At 38.5% G+C, this 24,131-nt stretch overlaps 1 protein-coding gene across 3 annotated transcripts in view; it reads right to left on the bottom strand.

Moving 5' to 3' along the window:
- The window catches only part of ST6GALNAC3 (ST6 N-acetylgalactosaminide alpha-2,6-sialyltransferase 3), a 356,057-nt gene that overhangs the window by 190,955 nt on the left and 140,971 nt on the right, over positions 1 to 24,131 (bottom strand). For 2 of the 3 annotated variants that reach the window (XM_020794696.3, XM_078392996.1), the window contains exon 2: positions 19,561 to 19,755. The exons of the other annotated variant lie outside the window; for it this stretch is intronic. In XM_020794696.3, the coding sequence (XP_020650355.2) occupies positions 19,561 to 19,755 (195 nt within the window). The remainder of the gene's footprint in view (positions 1 to 19,560; positions 19,756 to 24,131) is intronic. 3 annotated transcript variants of the gene reach the window in all.

Raw genomic sequence — 24,131 nt, 5'->3', positions numbered from 1 at the left:
GAGGGAGTTTCCAAAACCACTAACATTGGGGCCATCCACCCTCAGGAGCTCCGTCTTGTCCGGGTTCAGCCTCAAACCATTCACCCGCATCCATTTCAATACAGTCTCCAGACAGAGCTGACAGGACGAAACGGCATCCACTGTTGTTGGAAAAAAATGTAGAGGTGGGTGTCATCAGCGTACTGATGACACGAAGCCCCACACCCCCTGAGGACCTGACCCAGCGCATCATGTAGATATTAAACAGCATTGGGGGGATAATCAAGCCCTGCAGAACCCTACAGTTGAGATTCCATGGAGGTGATACACTCTCCTCAGGATGTACTCTATGGAGACATTCCTCCAAGAAGGATCAGAGCCAGACAGGTGCCAGACCACCGATTCCCAGCTCAGAGAGCCTCCCCAGGAGGATACCATGGTCAACAGTATCAAAGGTGGCTGAGATATCGAGAAGGACCAACAGAGACATTTTGCCCCTGTCGGCGTCCCTCAGCAGGTCATCAAACAGGGCAACCAATGCTGTTTCCATACCACGACGTGGCCTGAAGCCTGACTGAAATGAATCCAGGGTGTTGGTTTCATCCAAAAGGGCCTGGACGTGGTCAGCCACCACCATCTCTACCACTTAGCTGAGGAAAGAAACAAACGCTTTGTCCATCATATCAGGCATCACAGGCTGAAAGAGATCGAGTCTCATTGGGCAAGGCGGAGTGCTGGATGTCTTTGCTCGATCTACTGCGTTCAAAAAAGGAGAAAGATCCTGAATTTCAGAATTTCGTGTAACAGAAATGGCTCCAGAAGATATAACTACAACCTCAAGCTACCAATGCATTTACTATAATTCTTAATAAAGATGGGCACAAATTGGAAAAACGATTATTTGTTTTGATCCATGATTTGTCAAGGTCGACAAAACATGAATTAAGAATTTATGATTTTTTTCCTGATGAATCGATCAATGAATCAATTTGTCTATCTGTTTTTGCCTTTAAAAACCCTATGAAACATCCCCCAAGCACCTTGAGACACCAAAATCACAGGGAAGCTTTCCCCGAGTCTCCTTTACAAGCTCTGCAAGTTTAGCAAAGTTTGGGTTTTGCACGTCCAAGTTATACATCTACAAAGTGGTTCCCCCCAGGACAGTGAACCAAATCTTCACCAAACTTGGAGGGATTGTAGAGGAGAGTCATGGGAAATTTCCCTGCAATTTTGGTGTCTCTAGGTGCCTGGGGGCCGTTTTACAGCCAAATGAATCAACAAATCATCAGAAATCACTAAAATTCAGTGATTTGTATTTGTCAGGGGCATTGATTCATATGAACACAAATTGATGAATTAGTGAGTTTTGCAACAAATTTGGTGATTCATTTTTTAATTTGTCCCCATCTCTAATTCTTATATTTCCTTCAATAGTCATATACACTATAAGTGGGAAATATACATGGCCACACATCTTTAAACACATACATTGAGAATCCCCAATTTGGTCACTCTGAAAAGTAGTATGCAGCCACACATTATACTTTTACAGTGGAAAGCACTGCAATATCTACATGCAGCAATCATATTGCCCAGGTCAGGGGAAAAGTTGTTTTTTGGACAAAGGTACATGCCTGCTGGTTATACTACTTGGGAGTTTTAAAAAATAAAAAATAAATATTTGGCAGCTTTGCATTTGCCACATGAAGCACTCAGACAAAGCTTAGACATAATGCTTTAAAAGTGATAGGGTTACTTATAACACACTGGTTAAAATTCTGTTCTGCAACTTCCGTTGTAAGCTGCCAAAGAGGTAATATTGAGATGCACATAAACATTGTAAGTAAATGCATAAATGGAAAGAGTTTACATCTCTGACAGTGGAACATTCCAGGGAAGAAATAATTTTTTCCTTTGATAGGTAAAGTCTCTTTGTGATGTCAGTGCAGACAGCTTAGATTTTGCCATACATAAGTAAGATAGCAGAACAATGATTTTGACCTCCTGGCTGTTTGTTGGACTTCAGAGAATAGAGAACAGAAGGTGGAGATGCTTCCATAAGGCTGCACATGAAATCGCTGGAGGCACTGCCTTTGGGTCTAGGAGGTATATATCAAATAAACCCAATTCCTGCAAACATTCACATTCTGTGATGCTCTCTCAAAAGACTTAGCTACCCAATTTCCATAGCTGTACCAATAAGGATGAGGCTTGAGGCTGACAGACATTCTGTGTTACAAAGGTTGCCTTAGATATATGGCCATCGTAGGAGTTTAATATAGGAAATTTCAAAGATGATTGTATTTCCCTCTTTCTCTTCCAGAAGACGGATCCATTTGGCTACTCAAGATTATTAAACTGGCCACCCATACCGCCAAGGAAATATAATTAACTTGGCAACAAAATCTCCCGTGTATTGATTGTTGTCATTTTAGACCAGTGCTGAAGGGGAAACGGGGAGGGGGGGATATTTATAATCAGCAGTATCGTCCTCTGCGACAGCCTATTTTCTCCATTTATGCTGCAAAATGTATTAATCCTAGAAGAGTGATATTTCCTCTCAGCTTTGCATAGCAGTGTGTACAAATAAAAATGTTAACTGCCAGCACATAATTTTCAGCCTGCTTGTCTTACTCAAGATATGTGTTTTCAGTTTGCAGCACAGCTGTTCATGGTTCTGAACATGAGCCATTGAGTTGTAAATATCTTATCCATTGAGGTCTAAGATATCTCTGTTGCTGCACAGGGAGCAACATGTAAAATTTGCATTCATGTTTGCCTTTATGTGCATTGAAATCCATTTATAGCAGTATGTCTTGAGAAAATTCATGGAGGCATTTTTGCTTCAAATGCCATTATCTATTTTTTATTGATGCACATGTCTTGTTCGCATAAATGCACTATTTGGGTCCGATACAGATTGCTCCTACTTGTACACATATACCTGAATTTGGCAGCCTCATCTTCCCACCATGTTTCAAGGGGTGGAGAATCTGTTGACGTTCAGGTTTTGTTGAACACCACCTTCCATCATCTCCAACAAGAATGCCCAAAAACTAGAGTCAAAGGGAACTGTAGTTAAGAGCACTTGGAAAGCCACGTTTCCCACCTCTTCTTTTAAGGGCTAGGTCTAGTGTTTAGAGATGGCACATGCAAATAGTTAATAGTTCTAGGTCCAACCTAAAGCTGAGTTCAGTCCAGAGCTAGAGTCAGCGTAGACAATAGTGGTTAGATGACCCAATGACATGACTCAAAATACAGCACATCCAATTTATGTAGATTCATAACACGTTCTAGTGAGCATGCGCAGGCTTTAAAACCTTATTTCAAGGGAAACACCTCTTGCCTTTTCTCCACTGGCTTTTCATCAGTTGATGAAAACCTTCCTTTATAGGAATGCATGTGAATGCTTTCTTTCTGGCTCAGGATTTTGAATATTCTTTAAATAACATTCTCTTATATTCTGCTATTGGTTTGGTGGTGTTTTACCACTATCTTCCTACAATGACTTTTCATGTGTATATTTTGAATATTTGCAAAATACAATTATGTCATTTTCTGCCGTAGTTTTGGCACTTTACTGTTCTATTCTTGTCCCAGCTTTCCACTTGTAGATTTCAATGTTTTTCAAGTGAAATTATGTTGTTTTTCCTGGAGTTTGGTGTTTTACTGTTGTATTATAAGAACTGTTTTAAACTAATAACATAAATCACGTTATGGTTAGCTTCCTTGAGCTCTTTGGAGGAAACGTGACATACAAATATTTCCACTAAATAAAGAAATAAACCATCCCTATTTCTCATGTATACATTATTATTCCATCTTCCATTCATGTATTCACAACAGGGATTCACAATCCCAGTGGAACATATTAGTGCTGCAATATTTATGCCTCCCTACTTTAGTGCTCACTCTTCAAGTGAACTAACAACTATGCTGGCAGTTTTAGTCACTATCAGCTTAAATGTTGTTTGGTATTTTGTCCCCTTGAACATGGCTTATTAAACTTAAAGCTATTCACTCCTGCCGTTTAGAGTGCTGTTAGATGAAAAATTCAAAACGGCACATTGAAGTGAGAGGACATCAAGTTCAAAACAAAAACTCAACTTATTTGGCTGCTACAGTCAACATGCAAACATGTGGATGCATTTGTTGTGTTTATATCCAAAAATCTTCCCTATATACAAAAATAACTTCCCTAACTGGAAGCATTGTACAGCTAGCATCCTCAGTACTGCTTTGCAAAGAACTTAAAGAGTCTATTCTATACTAAAATATGGTTTGCATCCTCATCTAATTGTGGGAAACATGGTTCCTTCTAGTATTGTTGGATTGCAATTCCTAGAAACCTTCATTAGCAGAACCATGGTTGCAGTCCAACAATATCAGGGGAGGGGCTGCATATTTCCCATTCCTGCTCTTGTCCAAAATTATCTACTCTACAGTTGGAGGATAAGTCATAAGCATTTTTGTCTATCAGGGTGACTTCTCACATACCATAGCCATTTGGGTTGGGGGATTTGATTCTGATATGCAATTTTGTACCAAACTAAGGGGATCTCAACTGACAACTAATGTGCGAAATGTTCCCAAATTAATACAGGTAGATTCACATTATTTTCCATTGACTACATGATACAATGTGAATTAGCTTGGAGATTTCGCCCCCACCACCTAAAAAGTCATATATATTTTTTCTCCGCCCATGGGCCTTCTACTTTTTTGGAACTGAATGCATTAGCATTAGTTCAGATGTGTGATCACATGAAGCAGTGCAGCGGGGTTTGTAATCATTCTATTTCAAGCCATTTCACTCAGTTAGAGAGGCAGAGCAGCAGGGAAACTAGGTGCTATTCAAATCCTCTCCTCCACAAACCTGGTGCCTGGATCTGCTTTCCTTTTCCCATTCTATTTTTTTTCTTTTTTCTATTAAACTAAGGCTTGCTAAAGGCAGACAGGCAACCAAAGGGGGTATGGGGGTGGAAGAGAGCAAGAAAGTTAATGTTTAATATATTTAATATTTAATAAACATGGCCCTTTTTTCTACTGTAATCAGGGTGAATAAAATGCAAATTTATGTCATGACTTAAATCATGATTTTAATAAAAACATTGTTATTTAAATCATGAAAAAATCCAATTTTAAAAAATTTAAATCATGATTTAAATTAAATCCACCCTGATTTGACCATGGAGTTTAGGGAGGGCCTTCTAAGCCAATAATCTAATAGCTAGAGCTAGTAAAACAGGAAACAAAACTAAATATAATAAAATGAACAGTCAATTTTTTTTAAAAAAAAACACTACCTTAGATATTCTCACAAAACTTTATTTTATGATGACAGACAGCTAAACAGAAATACTGTGTTAATCTTGCTATTATCATGAATAATGGAATAAATAGCAAACTTATTTTACATGGAGAGAAAATGTTCTTCACAAGCCTTCATATTAATGGTGTGGGAAAATTTAACAGAAAAACAATTCTTTTAAAATATTAGTGTGTTTCATAATGAAACCATTCAGATGTATTAGGACCAAATGCATCTTAACAGGACAGGACGAAAGTCTAGATAGCTGCTGGTACACCAACTGCCATAGATTTAAATTCCACTGAAAGTGACATAGACTACACCTTCAGGAAGTTATTATACACGGATCAAAGCTTGAAGTTTAAAATTAAACTGGGCATCAAATAGCACTTGAGGATCTACATTAATATTACTGATTATCCTGAATAATCTGGAGATAAATAGTGAATTCCAAATGCCACATGTACAGTGTTAACTGTGGCTGTAACTCAAATGGATGTTCCCTCACCATGTTACCTAAATCTAAAACATGTAGAATCACAGTAATTTAGAGGGTCTGAAACCATTTTAGGTGACCTTAATGGACACATTATATCATAAATTAGGTTTCATAAAATAATCTCTCATCAGCTAGGAAGTTGCTGACCACTGAGTGTTGCAGGAAGCTTTTCCAGCCCAACCTGAAGCTGCATGACCATTGGCCCTTAGAGAAAAACTGGAATCAAGCCGATAAACTATTCCTGCAGGGAAGGCACTGGTTAAGTTATCTATGCCAATAATCTAATGGCTAGATCTGGTAAAACAGAAAACACAACTATTTTACTCACACACACACACACACACACACACATATATACACACACACATACATACATATACATGCATATACAGTACATATACATATACATATACATATACATATACATATACATACACATACATACATACATACATACATACACACACACACACACACACATAAATATACATATACATGTATATGTATATATGTGTGTGTGTGTGTGTGTATATATATATATATATATATATATATATATATATATATATATATATATATGTTTATGCATACGTATGTATGTATGTATGTATGTATGTATGTATGTATGTATGTATGTATGTATGTATGTATAGAGACAGAGAGAGATGAGAGCCATTCTGCTCCCTACCCTATCCTTTAAAAGGACCCTAGGTGGTTTACATCATAAGAAGACAATATTTAATATTTAAAAGCTAAAAACAATAAACATGCTCATATTAAACAAATACCACACTCAAACAAATACCACACTAAATCTGTAGAAATAATCAACACCAAGAACACATTCAAAGCAACAAGGCACAACACTCATTTTAAAACCCCTCCCAGACAGACAGTCACCAAGGAAAACCTACCTAACAAGAATGTTCTCCGCCTGCTAGTGACGGAGAAGGCCATCTCCTATGCTCTAACCAAAAACAACTGTGAGGATTATGGGACTGAGAGAACGCTCTCTCCCCTGATGATGTTACACCAGGACAGACTCATAAAGGGAGAAGCAGTCCTTGAGATAGACTGGTCCCAAGCCATTTAGGGCTTTGTAGGTAAGAACCAGCACTTTACCTTGATTGGCAATCAGTGCAGCTGGAGTAACAGGGGAGTTATGTGATCCCTGTAACCAGCCCCAGTTAACAATCTGGCTGGCAAAGATAGGCAAAGGCAGTTGATGTTGCTGCATTAGGAAATTCAATATATAATTTCAAGAATTATAGAATCAAAATTGGAAAAAAGTACAGAAGTGGCATCCAAGTCACCAGCTGGTAGTCCCCGGCATCCATAATTTAGTATCCATGTTGTACTGACAAAGCACCGAGGGTCAGCACTGCAAGCAGAAGTACACCTGAAGATGAGACATAAGACTTTTTGGAGGAGTATTTTGTTACATATGCAGCCAGCCTTATTCAGTACAGGGGATATTGGAAATCTGGAAACAATTGAGGTCCTTTCATTATTTTCATGGCTGGGTTTATCCCTATCTGATATTAAGATATCTGACGTCAGGTACCTGAAGAAGGAGAAGCTAAAATTTGACTGGAACATGTGCAAAACACTTAACAGCCTGATAATCATCAAACTGGCATTCCAGGTTTTCATGACATCAAATTTAACTTTCATTCTGCCAGACAGCAAAGCACCATCATTTTGAATATAATACAATGCCACTTCAACTGACTGTGAGGAGCTGTACTTCAAATGTTTTTTTTTGTCTCTTTTGCTACAATTACCCTTGATCTTACCCAAAAGGCCAAAAAGCCTCCACAATTAGAGAAAGCTGTAACTCCACCTTGACTGACCTCAGTTTTCATCTTTTTAAGCAGTCCTGGCCATGCACTACCAACATTAGAATATATCATACCCACCTCATCACTAGTAGCAGAATTGAGGGATGAGAAGATGATCTCAGAGCATATATAGATAACGCAAATGAGACTATCATGTCTTATATCTTAGGCAGAACCACCAATAGAGTGCTATGAGGATGTTTCCTGTGCACTGAAATAGGTGCAAGACACACAGGAACACTGCTTTTGATTGCCTCTTGCTTCTATCAGGGCATAAACAATTATCCGTAATAATGATTACATCTGTCTATGACTTTGGTGGTGGTGATCAAAGAATGCTCATGAACCAGAAAAAAAAAACCAATACTGATTTCTTGTATTTTCAAGAGGCTTGGTTTGCATCTTTCAGAGAGACATTTTTAGGCACCATTTTGTCAACTTCTTCAAGCAAGAACCCACAAGGCTCAAATTTTTTCTCACTGTTAATTATGGATTATAACAGACTACAGTGGGGTCTTGACTTGAGAACTTAATCCGTATTGGAAGGTGGTTCTCAAGTCAAAAAGTTCTCAGGTCAAATCTGCATTTCCCATAGGAATGCATTGAAAACCATTTGATCCGTATCTGCTCTTTTCCGACCATAGAAACTAATGGGAAGCTGCTATTCTGCCTTCGACCCCTAGAGGGGGATATTTTGTTTCTTTTTTCCTTAGGTCAAGAAAGGTTCAGGGAAGGCAGGGAAAATACAGTCCAGGCAGTACCAGGCAGTCTGAAGACTCCCAATCCACTCTCTAAACGCTGGGAGGAGTGAGGAAGCAGACAGGCACCCTTTTCACTGGCCAACAGTTAACTGAAAGTTCAAATTTTGCACTTTCCCTGCCTCCCACGTGGTTTTTTCAGTTCTTAACTCAAATCTAAGTATGTAAGTCAAGTCAATATTTTCCTATGAGAGTGGTTCTTAAGTCAAAATGTTCTTAACTGAAGCCGTTCTTAAGTCAAGACCCCACTGTATTAGGAAGATTAACAGCAGTGCATTTTTCTTCCTTAGAATTGTTTCTCCTTACATTCTCCTGTTACATGATGTAAATCTTGTAGCCATGTCTTACACAAAGATGAGGGAAATGTAACATTATCAATGTATAATAGTAGCCTTGGAGGGTTTGTATGAGCTACAGTTTCTTCCTTCTTCCTTAAATTGTTGCATTTCTATTTTCACTGTTATAGTCCTGCCTTATTCTCCTCTTGGATTTGACTTTCAAAACAGATGCAATTACACTGTATGGGGTTTACTACACGATGGGCAAGTTTCAAGCTTACTGCAGAGAGGTTTGAACTCCACTGAGCTTGACAGACTAATTTACTCTTAAATTAAACATCTCCAGGGTTATTTATTAAGGCTCACTATGCAACATGGAGTACACTTTGCTCTCACCATATCTATACAACTCATGAAGCATTTATGGGACCACATTTAGAGGGATGTTATACAATGTACAATTCTGTCTTAATTATAATAATATGGAAATGTCTAAAGGTAAAGAAATGTGATAGGTGAACAACCAAACCAGAGATACCGTAGGGATGGGAGGTTAAATTATGAAAGATAATAAATTATGAAAGATGATTTTCCACTTCAGTAAAATGTGTGAGAGTTCTTAAAGAGCAACAGAGATAAAAATTTTATAAGAAAGCGAGTGATTGATGTCGGCAAAGTGTTCCAGGCATTATTATTCAGTCAGTCTTCTGCAATAGTGAACTAATCTCATGTTTATATTGATTATATGAATTGTCTAAAGAGCCTGCCCTTCTCAATTACATAACTGTATGTGAGAAGTTGTTCTATTGAAGTCACCTTGAGTTATGTGTAAAACAAGCTATAATGTTTCAGTTTAACGAATCTTGATCTTTAGCTGCCTCTGTGGAATGTACCTTGCACACTGCTGCACATTTATATTAAAAATCATTACTAGTATTGACAATAAGAGAAGTCACCTTCCCCCTCAGATGCCAAAGTAAGTAACCTTGCCTTTAAAAGATGCCTGTATATAACCTCTGAATTCAAAGTCAGCGTATCTCTGAGGACTATTTGCAGGAGCGCAACAACAGAAGAAGCTTAAGTTTTTCATGCCTTGTTTGTGGGCTTCCTAGAGTTTTCTCACTGGTGACTAAGGGAAACAATGTTCTTGACCAGATAGATACGTCTTTAGTTTGATCTCATATCCCCAACACTGTAGTATCATATCCCAAATACTACAGTCCTTTTAGCCCTATTCAGGTAAGTTTAAAACAAAAAAACATTAAAAAACCACTTGGAACGGTGAGATGGGAAGACAATTCTGCCCCCACCTCATTTTTATATGGGAAACAACTGTCTGATAAGGAGAAAATCTTCTACATGTAGGATCCTCTCCACATGACACTGATTTTTCAGGGTCCTCAATTGCAAGGAAGAGCTCCATGTGTAAAGGATGCTTTCATCTGCAGTTGCTCACTCTCCACAACAGGGAAGGGCAATGCTAACATTCTTCTCCTTCCTAAAGTTCAGACGAACTCTTTTTATAGACTGTATGGAGATTTTGTCTTATAGAGCTGTGATAGAATGAAGTGATGGTCATATGGGAGGAAAAAGGCTTTGGTGTGACTGTGTCCCCCTCAGAACCCTTTGCACTGTTATGTATGATCATGGCACATCATCATTTCATGCTAGATCAAATGTGGGCATGACTGTCTCCTTTTTCACCTGGTTGACAATGTTGCCTTGTGTCACTCTGGTCTGTTGTAGCACAGAGGACATATCATTGTTGAGTCCTACCTCACATTTAATTCTTCACAACAGCCATTTAGACAACTAATTTACTCATATATATATGAGTAAGGCCAAAAGCAAAGCACACATGATATACACACCAGTTTACCTCAGCTGGCCACCTCATGCAAAGCATCTCCATGCTTACCTGGCAGCCTGTGGATAACATAGCTGGTAATTGCATTGTAATGGCTGGAATTCTATTGTATATTTCTGCTGGTGTAGCAACACTGATGCCATTTTCAGAAATAAACTGCCATGTTAAGAAGTCAGTGTAGGCATTTCCTGTTGCACACTAAGTCATGCTACTGTTACACAACAGGAAACATCTATGTGACTCAACGTGGCAACTTACCTATGAAATTTATGTTACTAGCTTTACGCTGGCAGATGTAACTAATACTGATGGAATAGTGAGATATTAATTAAATCTGGTATTTTCTTCCTATCACCCTTTAAAACCAACCAACCGAGGTTCTACACTGAAATGTAAAGTAGAAGACATTGAAAACAAATGAATATACAGGCTGAGGAGGGGTCTGAGGAATGAAAGGAAAGGGGCAGGTTATAATGAAATATCACACAATAAATGCACACTTTTTGTGTTTCATCTATTCAGAAACAAAGAATGACTGCCCTAGTTTTGAATGCTAAGGCTGAAACCGAATTTACATTGATAAATTTAAAAAAATCTGTTGACAATGTAAGCTTAAAATATCAGTACATATTCCAGAAAATGTTCATCTCTCTGTGACAGAGGACAATATAGATTATTTGAGTTTGTAACCAGGCTCCTGATGCTTCCTCTGGTGGACAGAACAACACCTCCATGCAGAAAAAGGTCTCCATGTTCATGCAGAAAGGAGCTAGAAAGCACACATCTGATCTCCCTGCATATTACATGTGTAATGAAGAGGGAGCCTGGATATCTTCTTCAAACTTGCAGGAATGCAGCGTATAACATGGGCAGGAGTTTAAAAGCTTTGTGGCACTGTCTGATCTATCAAGCAGTCTCTAGTGAGGATCAGGATCCAGTTCTGTCCCTTTAATGAGGGAATTTCCAAAGGACATTCCCAAGTGCAGTGGACCCTTGACTTACAGACTTTTTGAGTTACAGACTTCTCTGGCCACAAAATTTAGGTTCGACTTGCAGCCGAAGAATCGACCTACAGACCAGAAAAAAAATGGAACAAAAATGGAACAAAAACGGCCGGTTACGGATTAATTGGTTTTCAATGCACTGTAGGGTCAATGGAGACTCAACCTACAGACTTTTCGACCTGCAGCCACCGTTCCAATACAGATTAATTCCGTAAGTAGAGGGTCCACTGTACAACCACATATTCCCATTCTATCTCCATTCTCTATCTACCTAGCAAAGGTGTTCTATGGAGATCAAGGATTTGTATGTTGAAAATGTATGGCCAAGGCATGAACCAATTAACTTACATTGACCAAAACGAAAGGTATTGGGTTGCTCTGTACTTTAAAAAAATAATTTTTATACAAACCTTTTTTTTATCTTACCATTTGTCATTTAAAAATGACTTCAGGGTTATCAATACAGCAGACTGACAGCCTTTCCCAATCCATACCTGACACAGAGTTCAAAATTTTTTGCAGCTAATATCTGCAGAGTAGTACTGTATAGCTTTCCGACCTATCATAGGAGCATAGCTCAGTGTGAAGGAGCACCTCCAAGGGAACTGGGTAGTTCAACCCCTTACTGTGCTTGTAGGACAACAGCCATCCTGTTTAGCCTTGGACAGGCTGCACAGCTCCATAATGCCCCAGATGAAGGAAATGGTAGACCACTTCTAAAAATTGTACAGCTAGAAAGCCCTCAAAAGGGTCAACATAAGTCAGAACTGACTTGATGGAATATCAAGAAGAAGAAAAAGTTCAGAGAAAAGGAAGCATTCCAATTGTCTTTGAGAAAGAGGGGTGGAAGTTGTAGAGTTAGAAGAAGCATGCACTTAAACAGTTAAACAGTTAAACACAGACACACAGAGAGACACAGACACAGACACACAGACACAGACACACACAGACACAGACACATACAGACACACAGACACACACACACTCTTACTTTAGATCACTTCACTTTTATTCCACGTAGAGTTTTCTGGAACAGGGTGTTCAGACGGAACACACTTGATTCAGAACACATATACTGTCCGTTAGACATTGAGCAGTTTTATATCCCACCACATTGTTGGGATCACAACACACCCCACAGTCTAAGTTATTTGTGGAAGAGGGTGGAGGAAGTGCAAGTTATTCCCCCTGCTTCCCTGAGCTGCACAATTTGAAATATCTATACTCTGCTCTAGTCCTCACAGAACATAAAAGTAAATGCCAGAAATTGTATTCTTCTCTTTGTTGTGCACACTCTGAAGAAGCCTATGAAAGCAGAAATCCTACAAAAAGCTACTGTGTCATTTGGCATATCAGACAATGAATAAGTGCAGAATAAAGTGTCAAGCGATGGAAACGCTACACAAAGGGCAGGACAAAGGGCTGAATCACTCCCTGGAGGACCAGCCCTACCATTAGGAAAGGTGAGGAGGTCACTTTAGGCAGAAGACTTTGAGTGCCATGAAAGGGCAATAAAAGGCCTCTTAATTCACTATAGTTTCTCAGGGTTTTAAATTTTACTTCATTTCATTTTATTCTGTTTTTGCCAGGGATGGAGGGGAAGCATTTTGGGGGCTTTCCTGCCTACTTCAAATGCCAAACTACGTAACCTTGCCTTAGTATCATCATAGCATGTGGAGGACAGGGTGCCACTTCTGTTTCAGCAGCAAAATATTCCAATATTGGCGTCAGTTCACACTGCTGGAAACACTGAAACCAAAACACACAACAGAATGCAGGCCCAAGGTTTGAAAAATTTCTGGAATCTCTCTGTCAGCAACATTCCTGGGTATCTGTCCCACTGCATGTAGAATAAAGTACAGGTATATGCATGAGTGCAATGCTCAGAACACTTGTTTAAAAATTAGCACTGTTAGTTTGATGCACTCTCAATGCAAAGCAAAAAAAAAAAGTATGCTGTTTATTTATATATATATGGTATATATATATGTATATATATATATATATATATATATATATATAAAAAATATCGCCCCATAGTGCTTCAAGCACAATGAAGTACATTATGTCAATCTATTGTCCTGCTCCCTATACAGGCAAACTCAATCCATTTGGCCTCTTCCTCAAAGGGAAAACACTTGTATCTCCACTTCTGAAATACACTGAGGAACCAAACCTTATGACTTACTATGGTAAGCAAACGGACTTCAGCCATTATTTCCAAGCTCTGGTATAAAATGCAGAGTTTCTGTGATTCTTTTACACTCTTATGGACATGAGACAATCATAGGCATGAAGAGTAGGTATGTATACACCCTATCTTACAAATATAAGCAGTAAGCAGTTACAGGAACCATAACTGTCTGAGTTTTTATTTTGAACTTCCAAAACAGAAAGCAGTGGGAGTCCCATGGACTTCAACTGGATAGGTCCCTCATCTTACAATGAGATTTTCACATCAGTCTGCTGATACAAGTCTCTTGTAACTTGAAGTAGAAATAACACAATGGTTAGAAAAATACCGACATCAATTCACTGTGCTATAGTCAATAAATCAGCAATCTCAGTTTGCCTCTACATTTCACCCTATTAAGTGCTACGTATTATATCTCAGGGAAGAAATACAATTTCCAGACAAGTACTAAGTGTTCCACAATTATTTATTACACATCAATGAATCAGAGATACCATTGATGCAGAAAGATGTTTGGATGAACATGGCAGGTAACAAATGCTCCCAACACCCTCTCACTCCTTTTAGACAAGAAAGAACTGCAGGAATTAATACAGTTAATCACTAACGACCAATACAACTAATTGGCGTAGCTGGAGAGTGGTGTGGGAGCAGGTGAATGTATTTGTAAGCCATGGAGCCTGGATATTATATTTTTGGACTACAATTCCCCAAATCCTCCAGCCAGAAAGACAAATGTCTAAGACCTATGGTCCAAAACAATTTTTCTAAGCTCCAGGAAGTCTCCTGCTACTCCTAGTTTCCTGCTACTCCTAGTTTCCTGCTACTCCTAGTTTCCATCATGACAACAGGTTAGTTGAAGGCCCTACAGATGGGCAGAGATGTCTCATACTGTACACCCCTCATGCAGTCTTTCAGTGAAGCCACTGTTGCACTTGCAGTATATAAATGGCTCAAAGAAGACAGGGACATTTTAAAAAGAGCCCTCATAGATCAGATTAAACCAACCAGATGCCACCAAAACTTCAAAGTTTTTTTTCCTGTCATCTTCAGTTCTATCCCCTTTTCCCATCATAGCCATAGGCCAAGAATTTGCCTTAACTGTTGAGATGGCTACTTTCATTTTTTTCCATCTCATTAGCTTTTCAAGCAAAGTCCTATTTGAAGTGCTTAGGGATGGAGAACTGGGAGGGGAAGGTTCTTCTTCTACCTCTCTTCTCTTCTGCTGGGCCCTTTTAGACACAACTAAACAGGAGTATTTGGAGCAATCCGGGTCACATTTTCAAAGTTCTTCTCTTGCAGTCCAACAGTATCTGGAAGACCATACTTCTTCACCTCTAATGGATGCTGTATGTCAAAGCTTATTGAGCAACCATCCTACTCTGAGAAGTTTATGTAGAACAATCCACCGTATGATTGTCTTCCAAGTGAATTATTTATTTCCATATTGCAGGCATCAAATTTTATAGTGCCCTTCATTCTGAAAAGTACGTCCCAGAGCAATGTACACAGTATAAAAAACAGAAAAATAAAATGCTGGAAAATGTCAATTCATAAAAAGTTAAAAAACAGGCAAGATAGAAAAGAAAAATCTGTCATTACTGTGGGATGCTGTGCAGAGGAAGGGTAAGGGAACTCGAGCCCTAACAGCGGAATATAAAATATATGTACCACAGACAAAACTTCCAGTAAACACACTCAAATTCTCACAAATTTCATTTTTCCAGCTTCCTTAACATAAGACTTGATGCTCTTAATGAGTTTTAAATGGAAGTCATACTGGTGTCATTTCAATACAGGCAAAGGATTAATTTCACTAAACACTTTTTGCTGTTCACATAGCTTTTGACAGGCAGTTTTTACATGTTAGAACCCGTTTTATATGATACTGTGCTTTTATAACATCACACAGTCAAGAGGATATGTACAGATATTCATTACAAGATCTGGGGATGTTGAAGCGTAGGTAGGCTTGCATAGCTCTTTGAAGAACTGCAGCTAGAAGAACAATTCACTGTTCAGAGGATGAGGTACTGAAAATTAAAAATTGCCTTAAGGAAAAAAGACAACTAAAGTAAGAAAAAAATGTTACATCTAGGATGGGATCAAGACACCAGGATACAAAACTGCAGTTTAAAAAGGAGACTTTTGGCACCCAGGAACTGACAGGTTTATTGTGCAAGTTAAAAAAAAAAGCAGCCATGCAGTCTGTCCAGAGAAAAAATGTTCTGCGTTAGGCAATAACTTTATTGAATGACAAAAAACCCCTAAGAGGCAAGGTAAGCTCCGTCCAGAATTCAGTGCAAACAATGGACTACTGACCTTGCAGATCTATCCATCACCTCCTCGTAGGCTTAAAGCAGAATTATGCGAAGGTACATAGCAGTTTGTGAACCTCAAACTGGCCTTTAATTGGCAGCGATATGACTTTAGCCAGTGGCAAAATGCCACTGATGATACAACAGAACTGTGCAACAGCATTTTGGCCTACGTATAAGCAGACTGTAAATCAGTACGTTTGACACCTCGGTGTCACTTGGAATCTGCAAACTCCATCTTGTTCTGTTGGCAGTCTGGTTTAAGAACCATGAGCATCACATCTGGCCTAATTTTTGAACTATTTGGAATTTATACCCTGTGTGCTTGATGAAGACCACTGGCAGTACATCCTATTGAATAATCCTATAAAGGAAAATAAGCAGTCCCTCATAATATGTCAGTAAATTCAATATGAGATGCCACCAAGATCTACGTGTCATTTTAAAAAAAGTCTTTCCCCCTCCCACCCCCCTGTCCATTTCCTAATTTTCAGAATACAAAAAAGGATTTGGCATTTTGACTTGGTCTGGGAGAATAATTTCGTTTTTGTGTCCAAATTTATGTAGCTATAAAAAAAGAATAACAGAGCAAGAATTGCTAATGCCTCCATGTTGAAACATTCGTGTTGGGATGCTCTCCTAACGAAGCAAGATGGCTGACAGCTGAGTCAGCTAGTTGAACCTGTATTGAAGCCTAGGATGCTAGAAACTATTGTGGCCTAACTTTGTACTACTATAGTGGCCATAGGAGGTTCGGACTCCCATAATGCAGCTCCTCCTTCACCCAATCCCCTCTTTGCCTTGTCTTCTGGTTTGTCAATCGCTGAGATCAGTCAATGCAAATGAGTTCTGTCACCCAAGGGCTATTGTGCTGAGACACATGGCTTCTGTGCATGCCAAGCCCAATGCAACCAGTGGATCTTTGATTTAGGATTACACTGTTATAAAAAAAATCTACCATTTCCAAAAAGATACTTCTAACATATTAGGTGTTGGAGACAATAATCCCACCTAATTGTAATGTTTTCTAGGCAGAGAGAAAATTATGGTATGGAAGAAGAATTGATCAATAGATCAATAAACAAGACTTTACAAAATTGAAACAATAAATGGGGAGTAAAAGCAAAAGCAAAACAAGAGAATCAAGAGTTGTGGCAAGAAAAAACAATCTTGGAGTAGGAGGAAAATTATAAAAATCATATAGAATAAGGTCACGAGAAAAGAAATACATTTATTCACCCTGTGCTTCCTGGACATGACAAACTATGAGATTAAATTATAGTTTACGGCCAGTATCCTAGCATAGCAGGAGTGAGATCAATGGGAGCAGCAGATTGCTTCTAAGTAAAGTTTTCTCCTTCAGCTTCAAGTGAGGCACAACAAATATGTAATGAAAATAGTCACACACAACCCAAATTTGAAACAGGAATTCTTTAATTAGCTTCTACCAGAGATAACACTCTCCTGGGCTGGCCGAGGTATATTGTATAAGAGAATTTGGGTATATATATATATGATTAAGTGAAACATCCCAAACTCTGATACCTTAGATATTTTTCACTTCTTTTCCTTTTGATTTAAAGAGAAAGTGTGCAGAATTTTACTTATATTTTGCACAGCTAAGCAATTATTGTGATAGAGAAAAACTCCAAGGCTGCAATTTAAGATTTAACCAGAGCAGTAAGGAAAAGATTGACTTTCCCATTCCTAGCCACATCCATATCCCAAATCCAGATATATACCTTGGCCACATCCTGGTCTGAGAGCACACAGTACTGCAGTCTTGATCTGGGTTCATGACTAGATGGAGAACCATTTGGGAGCCACTGATGTTTGGCCTTGATTCCCATGCTTAAAGGAAGGTAAGACAGAATCTGAGCTTGGTTTAGAAACCTCCATGACGGTGTATGAAACAAAAACAGTAACAAAGATTCTACTTCAGCATATATAATTCTTTTTTAAATTACAGAAGTTCACATCAACTCTCCTATACAATTTATCCTTAAAATCCTGTAGAACTAATTGTTGCAACTGATTTTTCTTCTGTTTATTTCACTGCACATATTTCATCCAGATTAATTAAGAGGGTGACAGAGGTTAAGTAATTAATTAGGGCTACTAATTAAAATACCTTCAGTACATCAGCTAAAATTAGGCATTCAGAATAGTCTTTTAAAAGTCACATTCCTAACTTGAAGATTAGAGCTCTAATCCTGTATGCTATTACTTGGGAGTAAGTGCAGTAATAGTTAAAGGGACGTATGTCTGAGTAGACACACACAAGAAATGTGTTGTGATTTTATGCTGGAATGTGTACAGGATTGTATCCAACTGAACTGTACCTCTCCATCTCTTTAAGTTTATGCTAGATCTTAGAAAAGTTTAACAATTTAAATCTAATAAAACTCTGAAATAACCCTATATTCCAACCTGCAAAACCCCAAATCCAAAGCAGATGCAGCACTAAATGACTTCAAGAGAATCTCCAGCTAAATGTTCTCTTATAACTGTTGCTATAGCGACAACTCCAAGAGACTAAGGAGAACAATAGACCCATAAAGAGCCATAAAGAAAGTTAGCCAAGTAGCCAAGACTTGTTTTTCCACTCAATGCAGTTTGTACTAAACATGGCTGAGAACATTTTAATTATATGTGTTTATGAAGAAGTTCCATTTGTTGAAGAAAGGCCAACTTAACCTCCCCCCAAAAAAGTAAAATAATAAGTTCCCAGTGAATTCAGGGGAAAAAAACCACAATTTTTTCTTGCTGTTTGACAGTATCTGAAACAATTTTACTGTTTGTTTACCTATTCCTCTTGTCTTCAGTGAAAATGGCTAAAGCTCCTACAGCTTTTTTTTTCAACGAGGGAGGGCTTCACAAGACCATAGGCCTTATGTATCAACCCACCATTTTTTTAAAAAAAGAAGAATTTTAAATAAGTCATAAAAGGACTCCATGTTTCGCTTTAGCAAAGAAGCCCCCAGGAAGCATGATTCTCCTCTAAAAGAAGATGCCCACTCCCTACAAGCCATGTTTAACATAAAATTTGAGGAAAGACCTGCAGATGGAGGGAAATACTGACAACGGTGGTGGGGAATCTATGTGGTGCACAGCAGGGTCCAGGAGGGCAAAATCATCTAACGAGAGCAAAAGATGTACAGTATACGATAACTAGATCAATTACTTATCATTTCAAAAATACAGCTATACTACATAGGCCTTCCCACTTTCCAGTTGTACAGTTGACTATGACCTATGCCAGCCGGCTTAAGTGTGTTGGCATAAATCTCAGTGTGAATTGCCACAACGTAAGAAGCTGATGTAGCCATTTGCTGTCATATTTTAGTTGCATGACTTAGCATGCAAGAGCAAACACACCTATGCTAACTTCTTAACTTGAAGCAATTCACGACTAAAATTTACATCAACTGACTTATACTGGCATATGTTTTCTGCTAGATTCCAGCCAGTGCATTTTCTATATTAAATACGCTTTGATATGAATGCTTACCTCTTGTGTTCTCACATTAATATAGCCATAGTGTGTCCTTAGAGGTCGTCTCTGTATATAAGAAAATGGCATCCATTTGACAGTGGCTTCTCCAAAGCAGTTGAGCAGCAGAGGAAAGTCAAATTCATTTGTAAGGCGGACAATGATCAGAAGCAGAAATGCCACCACGAAGCCAAATACAATCACAGCCTTGCGCTGCAAATGTAAAAGAGAAAATTGTAAGACTTACTCAACTGAGGGGAAAACAGACTAGGGGCTCTGTTCAGTGTTCTACATATGTATTTGATATTCACGGGAAGTTCTTGCACACATGAGAATACTATTCTCTGTTCATCAGAGGAATAGCTTGGACAGGCTATTACAATTTAAAAGAGCTCTAAGTAAGCAATTGAGATCTCTGGATCAAGCCACTAAGATGAAAACTCTCAAGGGTTTCCTAAAGTGACATTTCAATGGGTTTTTTTTTAATTAGTTGGTTGCACAAAAGGGCATGAATGGGAATAAATTCCCATTTACCAATTTAACATAAGCAGTTATTTTTATTAATAACTATTGGCCCCATGAGAAAAACATCTACATAAGTCTTCATTTAATAGCCTTCAAGCGGAGGACATTTCTGATATTGAACTGATAAGAATAGATACTACACTTAATCTAGCAAAAAGGTCAGGAATCGCCCTGCCACTTTTCATAAAGCTACATTTTACCAGAAAAGAAACAGAAAAGCCGAAAAAATTGGATTATATTTTATTACCATAAAATTACATCATTTTGCCCCCAATCTCTAAATGAAGATTGGAGGCGAAATGAGCAATTGGTAGATGTGCAGATATTTACGCTACACCTAACAATACATAAAAGAGCCAATGTATTATAGTGAGCCCTTGGTTCAAATCCTCACTTGATCATGGAAACTCTGGAAGGTAGCACTGGTAAACCACTCCTTGAACATCTCACATAACTCAAAAACCATAGCAGGATCACCATCAAAGTTGGAAGGAACTTGATGGCAGGGAACAACAACAGTACATATAGGGATGAAGAACGAATGAGCACTCAACATTTTTGAAAACACAAGGCTGGCTGCCTCTCAAAGAAATGTGTTTCGGAGAGAGAACAAAGGATTTTGTCAATATTATTTCTCTCCTCTCTGGTTGGTTGTTTGTTTATTGGTTGGCTTATTTATTTAGAAAATGGTGGGAAACAATTTCTTGTCAACCACCTTTCTGCCAGCACAGTAATTTAGTGCTCACATCTGTCCTGAGCACATATGGCCTGTACTATGTAGAGCAGCAGGCAGCAAACAGTGTCCCTGAAACTACCAGCAACAGATTCCCATTCACCTCCCAGCCCCCATATTTTTAGAGGGGGGAAATCACCTGTTAAGAGTGAAGTGTACTGGTTTTTGTTTTTTTTTTTGTTTTTTTTTTTTGTTTTGTTTTTTTTTTTGTAATGGCCATCCCTTAAGGTAAGAGCAGCTATCTGAGGACCACTCATTTGCTTCTCAGGGTCAACACAAGAGTGTGGGGGTGTATGTAGAAGTGCTGTCACTTCAGTGTGGTTTCAGGTGATGAGTTAATAAAGACATGAGGGGCACCAAGAGGACCCAAAGGGTAGGTGGTGATACTCAAAGCTGGGTGTGTGTGTGTGGCTTGATGTGGAAATTGAGCAGCAGAGGGAGGATGCAGAGGGAAATGTGCAAATTAAATCTGTCTATTTTTCATGTCTGGGTCAGTTGCCATCCCTCCTCCTACTGGAACATTACATCGCCAGATATTTAATCACTGTACTGACAGCAATTCCATGATGGCCTACAGTATTAGAAAAGAAGCTTCAGCAATGGAAACCAAATTAATGCTTTTGAAATATTCTGGTACTCTTTAATGTGATATTATGCCTTAATGATGGCTTTTGAAGATTGACTTCCAGACACTACATGTAATTACTAGCGAAACAGGGCTTTTACTGAGTACAGCACAGCATCTGTTACCAGCTATGGTAGTTGCATGGGTGTTTAATGGCAGCAGTGAGAGAACACAAAGACCGAACGGGCAAGTCTAGAAGATAATCTCAGACCTAGTCATTCTGCACAGCTATGTCAGGGTCAAACTAAATCGCCTGCTTGGCATGCTTTTAGAAGAGATGCTTGCTTCAGTGATGGAAAAGCTCTGCCACACCACAAGATTTCGCTCAGCCTGGTGTTTTGCATTTAGCATCCTTTGTTTTGAGAGCCTCGTGGCATAATGGTTAACCTGCAGTATCACAATCAAGACTCTACACACAACCTGAGTTCGGTTGCGATGGGCTTAGGTAATGGTGGGATGGTGCATAAGGCCTATGACACAGCCTTCCATCCTTCCAAGGTCAATAAATTGAGTATTCAGCTCACTGGGTGGGTGGTGGGGTCAATGTGTCGCTTGTATAATTCTATTGTAAACCACTCAGAGAGTGCTTTAAGTACTTTGAGGTCACATATAAGCAGCAGACTTTGCTTTGTTTTTTGTTTTTAACCACAAAAGGTAAACAAGAGCTTATTGTGCAAGTCAAGGCACATATTTCTTTGGAAAGGGCACTGTGGAAGAAAAAACAGGCTAATTGCAGGGAACAGGCATTGAACCTCTAGTTTTGCTTTTGTAGACTGTTATTAACAGATAGAACACAGCAGGCAAGATTTCAAACATTCACAGCTTATAAACATTGTTGTTGTTGTTGTTGTTGTTTTACTATAAATCCCACAACCCTCCAGGCAGTACGACCAGCCAAAAATATTTTGTTTCCAGAGGTAAAGGATGAATTGATATCCTCTCCCTTTCATCCCACACACAGAAGTCAACCAGAGTAATAGTCAAAAATTACTTAAGCAGAAGTTATTGGATCAAACCTTCTACCACACCTGAAATAGAAAACTAGCTTAGTGGACGCAGAGCAAGTTGTGCAGCAGTCACAAAGCTTTGTAGTCTGGCATCTTATCACTGTCTCCAAGTTCTCAGCATCAACTGCCTAAGATGGCTGCCTTACTGTAATGGTATGGTTGGTTCCACAATGACATTGATGAAAAGCACACTATTGTTTAAATGAGGCACGGAGGAAACATTTGTACACTTATTTCTGGAATACCTCCTGCTCAAAGTTGACAACTACGTATCGATGAAATATAAATGTTGTTCCCGTTTAATACAGGATACTTTATCAAGAGATCCCAAAGCATATTTAAAATTTATTGTGCCATAGTTAGTCTTCAGCCTGCCTGCGTAAAGATCCACAAAACTAATCATTTGGAACACTGAAAAACCAATATGTACTTGAATTTGTGTTTGTTACAGGGAAGGAGACCTCCGTCCACTTTGGGTAAGTGAAAGCTGTTCACAGCTCACTAGGGAGACCAGCTTTAATGCTCCATTAAAATGAATGGAGGATGTACAATAACACAATTTCTACAAGAAGAGTGTAGACATTAACCATGATGCAACTACCATTTCATTTCAATGAAACTTTATGCAGGGAAAGCGCTCAGTAAATTGTGCTCATATTTTATAAAAACTGCTGCTGCCAAGAAGGCACAGTAAAATCCCTCACGGAGACTTCTTTTAACAGATTTATAGCTTGAAGACTTGCAAATTATAATAATTTTCATATGCTCTCATTCTTTTAACACACATCACTATTCAAACCATTAAAAGAAAATTATTATATTTATAAATGAACTGGGGTGTGTGCTTAACTTTGCTGAATAACTGAACTAGACGTTAATTCAGAATCACTATGCTTAATCTCTTCCATATGGTAAAATTGGATGAACATGAAATTGTTTAATATACACAATGCAATAACCTGCAGACGCATCTAGTACAACTTGGCAATACATGTGGGATTTACTGCTTTTTCTAGCAATTTTAAAAATTCAATCTCAGTAATAAAATAACCTTGATTTTTCTCTCATTTAGTTCTAAGCAGTCAGAATCATTCTGCCTGGCACATACATCAAAATCAATAAGCAGAACACATGATGAATCACTCTTTTTAGGACAAAATTTATGTTTTGTGAAGATGGAGAACAGTCTAAAGTCTGGCTTACAATTCTGTTGGTAATATTTGTCATGAATTTGATTATGAAAATAGAATAGAGTTGTATTTCATAGGATTTATTTCAGAGCTGCAACGAAAAAGCTAGAAATCTGCTTGTGCCCAGGTGCTAATTGGAGAGAAAAATGTACAAGGTCACTTCTTCTCCAACTAAAGAAAAAAAAAAGAGTTAAGAAGAGCAAGCTGACCCTTATCTTATCTCAACTCCGATGGACAAGGACATAACTTCTTAATTTAAGAAAGATGGGCGAAGAGAGAAAGAGAGAGAACGGAGAAGAGAGATGGGGGAAGAGTTTGCTTTCACGACAGCCAGAGACGACACACAGAGAGATATGCAGCCGACAGGACTTTATTTTGAGATTGCGTAAGAATGCTTATTTAAGATATAGTTAGACTTTCATTATTTTCATTATTTTCACTTTATAGAGGAAATGACTGGTGGCTAAGGCTGGGGGTTATTTTGGAAATAATTTGAAAATACTGAATGA

Source organism: Pogona vitticeps, chromosome 4, assembly GCF_051106095.1.
Source record: "Pogona vitticeps strain Pit_001003342236 chromosome 4, PviZW2.1, whole genome shotgun sequence".
In the NCBI taxonomy this organism is placed as follows: domain Eukaryota; kingdom Metazoa; phylum Chordata; class Lepidosauria; order Squamata; family Agamidae; genus Pogona; species Pogona vitticeps.
Note: the sequence above shows the minus strand (reverse complement) of the source record. Positions and strands in the feature narration are given on the sequence as shown.